The 11718-nt window shown below is 48.0% G+C and overlaps 1 protein-coding gene across 1 annotated transcript in view; it reads left to right on the top strand.

Moving 5' to 3' along the window:
- The first annotated feature begins 6903 nt into the window (after positions 1–6903).
- LOC144155523 (protein C19orf12 homolog) overlaps positions 6904–11718 on the top strand; it is a 29121-nt gene continuing 24306 nt past the window's right edge. Inside the window, exon 1 of the mRNA XM_077687025.1 lies at positions 6904–7439. Coding sequence (XP_077543151.1) covers positions 7280–7439 — 160 coding nt within the window. The 5' untranslated portion in view covers positions 6904–7279. The remainder of the gene's footprint in view (positions 7440–11718) is intronic.

Below are 11718 nucleotides of genomic sequence, written 5' to 3'. Positions count from 1 at the left end.
CTTAGCCCCTAACGCTTAGAATTAAGAAGATCAAGGCACTTGAAATCGCAAGCAGCTTGAGTGTTCCCTGCTATAACTTTATTTCCAGCAGCAGCTGGATAAGCAACCTTCTGAAGCACAATTCATTTTTGGCTTCGAGAGCTGCATGCCAAATAAAATCTCCCTCTTCCAGGTACGTGGGGTCATGTCTTTTCCATCTGCGCAGTACCGTCAGTGTCACTTTCTTTTTCGAATTTTCCTGCTCGAAGTTACCCGCGCGTTACGATTGGGGGCGCGTTAGAACCGCGCAAATACGGTATTCTGCTCCCCGCGGCCCGCCGACTCAGACCGACGAGCGAGCTAACCCACCCCCTGCCTCCGAGTTGACTGGACCACTGAACTAGTAGAGGTCAGTGGACTGGACTCGCCGCGACGGCTCTCTGACCCACCCCGCCCGCTTATACATGGGGGGGTCGAGTCCAAAAAAAACCTGTTTATTTCGACTCAACGCGCCCTCGTCGGGTCAATGTAAACGGGGCTTCTGTCACCTTCCTGTTGCTTTTCCTGCTTCCAGCCTTCGCAAATACAAGTTGTTATGACTCCTTGTCGGGCAATCCCAAATAGAAACTTGGCATTATTGTGATTCTTGTAGCTAGATCGACCACGTCCTTGCACTTAAGATGGCCTGTCAATAAACCCTTCCAAGCCTATATGCTACAACTACCACCAAAGTTCCAAATGCCTGTTGGAAGCAAATGAGCACGGTGTGCCGTAGGTATCTTTGATCTGGCCCCCCGTAAAATGTCAGTGGGTGCACATACACAACACTGAGCCGCCGGCGTTCCACAATCCTCGATGGAGTCGCCTGACTGACCTGCAGAGAAGAGGCGGGGCTGTGTAAATAGTCACATAGTTGCACGTCTTCTCAAATGCAACTACAAGCTACTCGATTTTGTTTTGAACTTCCTGATATGTTAATCGACCAAGTTTAGGGGAAATTCCCAAGGTGGAGTAAGTTTCTGTGAAGGGAAGTTTGACATCCACTTCAATGTAGCCGTGCGGCTAACCGTACGTAGCCGTACGGCGACGTACGGTGTGTACACCTTTCACAAGCATTGTAGTTCTGACTCAGGGCCCTGTAAACAAAAGGACAGCCAGTAAAAAAAAAAAAAAAAAGAAACTCTCCCTGTCCTCTTTTCTTCTATGCCTTTAGGGATTACACTCATAGACTCATCCCACTTTCGCGCCGCTGCCTTAGAATTCTCTTGGCTTTTGCCAGGCTAACCTCGCCAGTACAACTAAAGACCATCCAACTACTTGATAAGCTCTGAAGGGATTCCATCCATGTTGCCGGGTTTTTCAGAAGCATAACTCTTTCATAAGCCTGACCAACCTCTCGCGGAAAAAAACTAAACGTACGGGATGGTTTTAAAAAGATACAGTCCCTGCACGGAAGCTTGGCCGCGTGGCGGCGCCACTGAGCATGGGCGGCCGTATCCGGTTTGGTGGTTGATCGTAGCAGACGACATGATTGACGCGTTTTCTGTTGGGACTCGGTCAATGTAATTCTTGTCTCCCGTAAATGTCTATGGCTTCTTTGAGTGAATTTGCCTGTCATATTAGTTGCTCCGAGAAAAACTGACACGCGTGTACCTGCCACAGTGCACTGCTGAGGGAAGTTCACCACAGATAAATATGCTTACCGGCCGTAGAGGGGTCCTCATTGTAACTCTCCTGCGCACATTATCGCGACTGTACAAACAATTGCCTATCAGGCAAGGAGAGTAGGTCGTTAAATATTGGCTCTACCTCGAAAACTGGCATGCGCGTGCCAGGCGTCAGCTGTTGGCGGCCGCAAATACGCAACCATAGGTATTATGTACGTTGTGGTGAGCGTACAGAACATTTGTTTTTGTTTTGACTATTGGAATATCGAGCTGCGATATTGGGTAATGGTTATCGAACTGCGATAACGGATAACGGACCACATAGTATGTTTATTTTTAATGCTGAGGATGAAGCGCTTTTGTGAAGTGGCTTGTATGTAGCTCAACGAATATATGGGAGCAGTGACGGGTGGGCTAGGAACATCGCCAAAATTAAGGCAGATGTGCTAAAGATGCGGCTGGCAGGGCTTCACCACCGCAGACATCAAGAACAAAAAGTGGTCGCGTATCTGCTGACTTCGTTACAAATGTTGTCTAAACACGATAGTCGTTTCCGCCACTGCCACGTAAATCGATTCAAGTTTACCGCGTTCCACTGCTCCACGCTAGAGCTCCTGTAAATAGCTCCAATAGGTATGGTGGCTAGCCACCATAGGGAGGCGAAGCTAAAGTTTGCCGGGCGAGGGCAGCGCTGCACTCTCCTCTCCGCGGGAGTACGCGATGGCTGCCGCCGCTTCGGCACGTGCTTTTTTCGCTGCATGCGCGCGTGCTGCATTTTTCGCGCTAGGAAGAGGGCTGGGTAAAATTTTCTTTTGACTTATGAAACCATACGCGTCAGCACGTGTCCAGCAAGTTCGGTTTAAACGTAGAGTAGTTACTGAGTTCATTTTTGTTGACGTTTGTCTTGTCGTCTGCTACAGACCCGCTGCTCGACCGGCAGACTGCCCCGACGATTTTAAGGGGGGAAACGCGTTGTTCGGCGGTCGCCGGCTGCTGTCCTTTCGTATGCAAGGCGACAGCTGTTCAGCTTGTCACAGAGTACTTTTCACTTGCTTGTTACTCCCTTCGCGTGCTCGCGCTTCGGACATCCGGGTTTTCTGGACTGCAGCAACACTGAGGCTTGCAAGAAATGTAAGATAAACGTGATTGATTATGGTAATAGGTTATTTCTTACTCTTGAAACAATCAGCTGCATCTTATAAAAACGCATTAGAAAGGTACGCGCTAATTAAGGGGTGCGCTGACAGCGCCGCATTTCCATTTTACTTGTCCTTGAAGGAATTTTTGTTCGCAATGTTTGTCACCCGCTTGGAGTACAGTGACAGTTCGCGGAAACAACAGAACAGCTGGTGGCGTACAACTTTTAATTACTATTAATATACAGAATTTGGTGTATACCTCTTTTAATTACGAGTATTTGTAAATGTGGGAAAAAAACGAACAACGCAGCAATCCTGTCCAGAACACAAGTCAGAATGACAAGACGGACCAGAGCTACTACAGCCAGGTAAATCGCTAGAAAGTTTTTTTTTCACACATGCAAAATGTCAACCTATTGTGTTATATATGGACGATATCGAACGGCACCAGCTAAACAACTCCGAAGTTCATTTATTATAGCGGAAAACAATCATTGGCAGCATGCATTAAAAAAAGTGTAGAGGGGAGGACTCGTTAGAACACTAGTTCGCATTTTCAAAGCCGGTTAATGTAAACTGAAAGCACACAGATGCAAACAAAAATGGGCCAACTTATTTCACCTTTCGAACCGCAGTGATCCATGCTTACCGTCTATCCTTTTGGTGCGCTTTCGCGGGGAATATGCAGAATTTAACGAATGGATCCTCTTATTTCGCCTTGTTACTGTCGCGGCAGCTGACCATGCAACAATATGGGGGTTTGCTTCGCTTTCAGTTTCATCTTTTCGTTTCGGGGGAGTGAGGAGTGTTCCCGCCGCCCTTTGTACGTGCTGGCTTAAAAGTGGCTCGCGCAGCCGGCGGTCGCTTTGTTCGCATTCGTGAGTAGGGGGCTGGATGCCTCAGGCGGTGCGGGAGACAGCGTCCACCCCGAGCTGCACGTGCACTTGCCAGACGCGGAGGAGCGGGCCGGGGGGCGCCTGCTTAGGGCGCTGAAAAGCCGTTCACCAGACGCAGTCGTTTCGCGATGACTGAGGTGGTTAGACCAGCCAAGGGTCGCCCACAAGAGCACTCTTTATCCCGTGAAACCGCCGGGGCGCTCGGCCGTTCGACTGGCGCGTAGCAGACGACAAGACAAGCACCGGCAAAAATGGACCCAGTAGCTGCTCTACGTGTAAACCGAACTTGCTGGACACGTGCTAATGTGTATGCTTTCATAAGTCGAAAGAAAATTTTACCCGGACCTCACCGTAGCGCGATAAATGCAGCACGCGCGCAGCGAAAAAAGCACGTGCCGAAGCGGCCGCAGCCCCGGCGTACTCCCGCGGAGGGGAGAGTGCAGCGCCACCCGGCGATCAAGTTGCGCGTCCATCCGCCATTTGAGTTCCAGGTCGTGCGGGAAAGCCACCCGTCTCGCATGTAGGAGCCGCCGCCGGGCCGCCACGCCAGCCGCAGCGGCTAGGAGGAGTGGCGAGGAGCGGCGCGGACAAAAAATTACGCCCACCTCCCCTCGCGGGAACCCTGGTGTGATGCGGCGCTGAGGGGGTTTCAAACGCAAGCGGAGAGCAACCGTCGACCGAAAGGCCGCCGGAGAGCGGCACACCGGTTATAAGCGCATCGCGCCCGAAGGAGAGGAGACCGCGGAGAGAGAGAGAGTACTGCACATGCGCAGCACCGCGCGCAGCGCCGCCCACCGACGGAGTGAGAGCGCGCTGGGCCGCACGGCGCACACCCGCAGATGTTGAGAGAGAGTGTTCGCTCTCACCTGGGCACGCGCCGGCGCTAGTGCGTCTGCCGCGGCTATGACGCAACACAATCCACTTTAATCCAAGCCAAGCCAATCGAATCCAATCCAATGCCCCTCGCGATAGAGTGTTCGCTATCGGAGAGGAGAGGGGGTGAGCGGAGGAGAGTGCGGACGCCGACGACGACGACGGACGCACGCAGGAAGGACAGGGCCGCCGACAAGAGATTCTCTCAGCGTCGCATCTAAAAACTGGCGCACGATAGCCGGCTGGTCTAAGGTCGGCTGGTCGCCTGCTTATCAGCTCAGCGGCCGCCGCTGCCACCGCTTCCGCAACCACCGATGCTCAGTTGAGCAGAACTGACTGAATACGGAGTCTTGGGCGCAGCACCGAAAGCGGGCTTTCCTGTCGAACTGGAACTCGCGGCATGTGGCAATCAGACGCGCAACTCTACTCCACACTTCCTCCACACTAAATTATCTCTATGACACTAAAGCCACTCTATTTTTACTCCACACGCGTTCCGCGCACCATCTACTGGAATCTTTGGTTACTGTTGAGCTTCTTGAAATGCTGTCAGGAGCTCTAGTGTCGCGGGCGACGGCGTATATTTTTTTTGTAGTGGCTGTGGTATTTTATTTGCTATTGCAGAAATGAAGCATTTATGTATGTTTTGATAAAGAAACACTGCAAATACCATTTACGTATTGATGCTTTGCCTCAGATACGCGTAACGTTTTGTTTTAGCTCAGCAATGTTGGCAAGTGTGAACATTACCACCCGCGATTTAGATGTTTAGAAATGGCTTGTTTATATAAACGTCTTGTTCAACAGACCAAATTTATCTCCGCGTGCAAAATCGCACGTTTGTAAATAAGAATAGTTGAATATTAGCCCTGTAACCATACTAAAACAAGTTAGAATATTAGCCTTGTAACCAGACTAAATACGATACATAGTTATTTGCAGTGTTCACTTTACCATGTGTGTATCTGTAACTATGTAAGACTGTAGCACTTCTACACACATTCGTGGTGTTTCGAACCTGAAACTACTGTTCGCGTTTGCCAACAACTCGACTTTCTACTCTGTTTATGTTGTACCCGGCCTGCGTGGTACAAAATATGTTACAACTTGTGTGTAGGCCAGCAGCATCCACTTCTTGATTGTTGTTTTTCTGTGTGTTTCCCTTTTGTAATGTATATTTGTTACCCGATGCGTAGTTCCATCGAGGCATGTAATGTATCTGCTTCGATGGACAAATAAACCTCTTCATCTCTTAATTAAACAAATACCTCAAACGGTTGGCCTTAACGAACAATTTACCGAATGTCGAGTCATATCTTATACCACGAGGTAGGTAGCTGATGAATTGTTTCATACAGCAGCTAGAACGTAATGAGGTCAGCCAACGGTTTGAAGTCCTTCCTTGAAACCAAGTTTGCTAATACATCAAACACCATCCGTGCCTGTGATGAAATGTTCATGACCATTTCATGACGAACCCCTCCCACAAATTGCTCTCCACTTCGAAGCGTAATAATAACGTCTTCAGCCTTTTCCGAACCTGTATGCTTATAGAACTGAAAAGTCACAAAATTTTGCCTGGTTTGTTTTGAGGCCTACCGTGGCACTCAGCAGCAAATATTGCCATGCCGAATCTTACAATTTTTCTTGTAGCAACTAATATTGAGCGCGTACGTTTATTCTACGCAGTCGTTGACATATCCTGAAGAGGTGAATCACCGCTATCCAGCCCCAACAGAAACCGCGCCAACCGTGTCGTCTGCTACGATCAACCGCCAGCGAAGACGGCCGCCGCGGCCGCCGAAGCTCAGGGGCGCCGCAATGCGGTCAAACTAAAAGTCTACACTACTAAATAGCACTACTAAGAAAGCCTCTATTTAGTGCATGGAGGAAAGAAAATCTTTTCTTTCCTCCATGTTTTTTGGCTGTAATCCCCACCATCACACAGAGGACCTCCATCCATATCAGCCCACGCCATAGAGTTTCTTCCAGATTGTAAGAGACTCTATAAAAAAAACAGACTATGAAACACATAGTTTCATATAGTATGAACATAAGACAACATATATTATGAAACATATAGTTTCATACTAAAAACATATTCTGTGCTATGACCCACGCCAAAGCGACTTGCGACCTGTGCTCGCCAAGAGTTTTTTTTACAATTTATGCCCCGGCAGCCTTGATCACTCGATTCCTGCGTCGATTTTTTTTTGTGTGGTTCTTCACCTGACGTTCAGGAAGTGCTTTTATTGCATTTTTAAAGTTAACTTTTGCGATCCTTTGCTAGCAGACGGCGCTGTTGATGATGTGACCATGGGTGGCGTTGGACCATGTGACTTCATAGGTGTCACATGGCGTTTGTTTACTTCGGAGAGCAGTAGCAGGGAAGGGGTAAATTTTTCTCAGCGGCCAGTAACAGTTTGTTTTGTTTATTTTTTTCAAAAGCGCTCTTCCCATCCTCTGAGTCGAGTTAAGTAAGGCTTCCTCCCTGCTGCTCTTTCTGTGCAGATGAGGAGCATCGGCCTTGGAGAAGTTTATTTTCGTTGTGCCACGTTGCACTAACATCCTGGAAAAGCGTTAAACGACGCATTATTTCACGCTGCGTCGTAACAATGCTGAGAGCGCCCGGAGGCGTTTAGTTACAATTTTCTGTCTCACTCGCAACCGAACTGAAGCTTATGTGCACGAAACTTGTTGCTTCGTGATCGCGTCGCCAGCCGCTATGCCCGTCAGAAAGGAAGAAATGTTGGACGTTCTGTGCATGGTTTCGGACGAGGAAAAATTGCGAGTCACGTTCAAGAACTCAGCTAAAGGAGGTCTTATCACGGGTGCGAGCGCCATGGCAGCTGCTGTGCTCATGGGACCAGTCGGACTAGCCATTGGTGAGTATCTCGTTGTCCAGCCAAGATTCTCTGCGTGCCGCGAAATTCCGCGCCGTCTAATTCAAATGTGCGTTTATAGACGAAGCGCAACTTCTTTCTCGTGATTTCTTTTATGAAAAACCAGTGACCTGTCCTGTTACCAGCGTTATTATGTCGCTCCTAGTACAGAACGTGCTAGCCGATCCCCTCCAGGTATGTGGGACATACCACTGGAAGGGTGTGGATGTTGTGCCGGCAGCCGGCATTTTACCTTTCCCGCTTACGGTTGCCACCTTTCCCCGAAAGAAGAAAAAAAAAACTGGTCCTTCGGGGGGGGGGGAGAGGGGGAGGCGTGGTATATATAAGGTTGAATTTGGGTTGAAAAAAATAAGCCATGTCTTTTTTGACGTGCAATGGCATTTTTTGTAGCGTTTTCGTAGAAAGAAATCAACGTGACGTTTGTACTAAAATTGATTGAGATTTTGGTTATTGCTCTGAATGTGCTGCGCTGAAAAGTAACTGCACTTGCTCACCACGGCGGTGGCATTTCGTCTTGTTGTTCCTTCCTTTGGTCCCCCTCCATCTTAGGGAGTGCACTCACCCGTGCATTTTCTCTGCTTGCGTGTCTTTGCGCAGCTTCTCGACACATTTATTGAAGTAATTAATGAATTGATGCTTATAAAGTGCCAAAAAAGAAATAATCGTGGCACGATGGCCAGAAAACAGCCAATGACGGCCGGTTTTAGGTACAAACCGGCAACCGGTCCGCTGTCTACAAAAACTGGTCGGGCCGGTCCAAAACTGGGCAGGTGGTAACCCTATTCCCGGATCAGTGCTGTGTTTTGTTGTTTTTTGAAGACATTAATCACTAAATGCAATTCAGCAGGCATAATATCCAGGGCAGGTAAATTGCAGGCTGCGCGAAACGTGGCCGGCACCACGCCACCATTGGCTGGTCGCGACCAAAAAAGCAAAAGCGCCCGTGTATACGAGATTTCGGCACGTGTTAAAGATTCATAGGTGGTCAAAATTAATCCGGAGCCCTCCACTACGGCGCGCCTCATCGCCTTTGTTGCGTCGGCACGTTAAACCCTACAACCAACAACCCGCTAAAAAAATCTTTCGCTTTAAAAATGGGCAGTGTCACACTGCCCCTTTTTGCATAATAAGTAGCCGGATCCCACAACTTGTCATAGTATTTGCATGTTAGCATGTTTTAACGGTTTCTTGCGCAATGAGAGATGATGCAGCTATTACGTTGATGTCTGCCTTTTCCGTTTTGTTGCACAGTCTGTGGCGTGCTGTCTTGCTATCTGCTTTGCGTACCGTCATACCAGCGTAATCACCATGCTGTGGATAACTCACACTCACAGGCATTTCGCCCGGAGCTTGCTCACATGTACATGTATTCGAAATGCTTACTTGAATGATTTCAAGTGAATTTACAGCATTGAGCACTAATGCTACTCTACCAACACGAGAGAGAGGAGTGTAGCGTCACGGAACACCGTTAACAGTTTTTGCATTCACCGTAGGAAATTCGCCACTGCTTCCATGTTCACCTCCATTGCGCTTGTTTATTGCCCTGGCACTACCTCAGCCCAATCCATTCAGTACAGGACATTATTTATGACCCCCTCATTTAAAGCGACAACCATATCGTGATGGGAGCCCTGACAAAATAGAGGTCAGGCAGTTTGTTTCCATGAATGCGCAACCTATATGCACGAGGGCATGATCAAAATTTTGAAATGAGACCTCCCTACCTGTATAGTGGCGATGCTCCAACTTTCAAGCTGACGAAAGGCTTCAGTAATCAGGTATATTTGTACCCAGGTGCATAGGCCCTGTGCATGGAAGATCAGCAACCAAACCACGACCAAGTTTGGCTTAACTAAAGGAGAGGGCCCCACATTCGGTTCGAAGCAAAGCATGGTGTCGCACTGCTGATTGCTATCAAAGCACTCGCAAAAAAGGACGCTATTGGAGCCGGAACTGTTAGAAACAAACGCCTTTCGGTGGCTGTGGGTTTTGTATTGTATTATGTAATATCTAGTGTAATCGTATATCCAGCTGCCCACTTTCATAGCCGCCGTAGCAAAGCATGGAGGTAGAAAGCTCAGTAGCATATCTGCAGCTCGCTTCTTACGCTTACGGCGGGTGCGGGCTACGCAAATCCCTCACCCACAATATTCTTTTTGCTGCCCTGGTTTTGATTTGCTGTATTCCCAAGGCCCCGCTGCAACACACGAACAGACGGTCGACAGGTTAGCGCCGTATTCCCGCGAGATGCCTACTTAGGTTGTCTTACAATTTCATTGCGTGCCGGGTACAGAGGGTGGGAGGAGAACGCCAAGCAGGCTCGTTGTTTTGTGTTTCATGGTTTCATGCGCGAAAGCTTTATATTATTAGCTCCAAGATTTCGCAGCATCACTTGCGGGGAGGAACACCATGGCCTCAGATGCCCGCCGTTCGTATCCCGCCCCCCCCCCCCTTCCCTTTGCCTGCTTTTCGATGCTATTCCACGCCTGCTGGCCTGGCCACACGGAGCCTGCCACTGGGAGAGACGCCGGTCTTCTATCGGCGCCATGGACAGTTATACAGAGAAAACTATGCCTCAAAGCCTGCCGAAGCACGAAGAGCCGACCAAATGGAGCCACCAGACAGACGCGCTTGCGCCGCTGAAAGTTTAATTTCACGCGCTGCGGCAGGCTGCGCGGATTCAGTTACTCGAGATGCCGGGTATGTGTTCTCCTTTTCGTCGCCGGTGCTCCCTTTGAGATATACCGGCACAGTCGTCGCCTCAGACTAATTAAGTAGCCGGAAGGGACCAGCAATGGTGACACCGTCATCTAAAAATCCTCATTCCATTCGCATCCCATCCCGGGCAAAACGCGGGTAATTCCATTCCCATTCCATTCTGTCATCTCGAGAAGGTGGAATGAATCCGGAGTCATTCCAATTCCGGAGTGGTAATTCTGCAACGCTGGTCCATGGCATCAGTTTTCAGGCACGTCCAATATTCCTGCGTAATGAAACCAGTGGCGCTTAAGTTTTGTTTTCATATTTTGTGTCAGAATTAATATTTTCTCTGCATAGCAGGCCTGCTTTGGGTATTTGTGCTATTTTCTTGACATGGTTCCTTGAATGAATTGACATGCTTGTTACATTTTCATTTTGCTATGAATGCACTCCACAGCAGACAAGCTTTCAAAATATACAAAGTGAGTATTGGTACCTAAACCTGTTCATGCAAAAAATTCCACACCCTCTAACCATGTGTTTGACCGGATCAAGATACTAAATTTAAACCATATAGTTCTGATTGATGCAGCGTTTCAAAACTGTGGTTGATGCCGCAGATCATTGTTCTAACCGAATTTTAAGAGTTGTGCTTTGTTAAGTAATTCCCAACATTTGTCTCCAACGCCAGTGAAATTTTATCGTTCTTCAGTTTTTCATTTTCTTCTATCTATACTCTATTATTGCTATATGTATTCCATTTCGAAAGTGTACATGTTATAGCCATACTTATTACCAAGCAAAAGGCATTAGAAACCCACTGCGGTGGCTCTATGGCTAAGGTGTTGCTGGTGAGCCCAAAAATACAGGTTCAATCCCAGCTAATAAGGCAGTTTTCCAGTGGAAGAGAAAAACAAAAACACTGTGTTTTAATATTTCAGGGCATGCTAGAGCATAGAGTTTCATACTAATGTATACTAGAAGGAAATCTGGCACTAGCATCTAGGCAAGCCGCGCTGTGGCGAGTGTGCTGTCGTGCACTGGATAGGCACATTCCACTTGTCATTGGCATGGCTCGCTAACAAGCTCGAAAGTTGTCTGTGGCAACAAAAAAACAACAATAATATTGTAAACGATCATTTTAAATGGTGTTTACGGTGTATATTTTATAGCTTAAGTTTAAGTTATTAAATAGGAGCTCCAAAAGATGCATTCATTGGGGATTATCTAGAAGAGTCATGCAAGATGGACAAGAAAGAAAGTGTTATCCCCTTTGTTGATTTTGGCTTCAAGAGTGAAACAAATCCGTGTGGCTAGTAAGGCCAAGCAGGCAAAGAATGTTGCTAGCTACTATAGCGGCACCCAGACAACAGGCAATTGGCGTGACAGATTTCCCTCTAGTCTATATATTATGAAACTCTTATGTGCTGGAGACCCCTGGTAGTCTAAATCAATCCGTAGCCCTCCACTACGACACCTTAGAGCCCAGGGGTAGACACGACACGAAAAACCCCCAAAATATGAAAGGGAAGTTGATTTCTCACAAAGGTACTCTCAA

The sequence above is a fragment of the Haemaphysalis longicornis genome, unplaced genomic scaffold, assembly GCF_048455015.1.
Source record: "Haemaphysalis longicornis isolate Haplotype H1 unplaced genomic scaffold, Haemaphysalis longicornis Haplotype H1 scaffold_1, whole genome shotgun sequence".
Classification (NCBI taxonomy): Eukaryota; Metazoa; Arthropoda; class Arachnida; order Ixodida; family Ixodidae; genus Haemaphysalis; species Haemaphysalis longicornis.
Note: the sequence above shows the minus strand (reverse complement) of the source record. Positions and strands in the feature narration are given on the sequence as shown.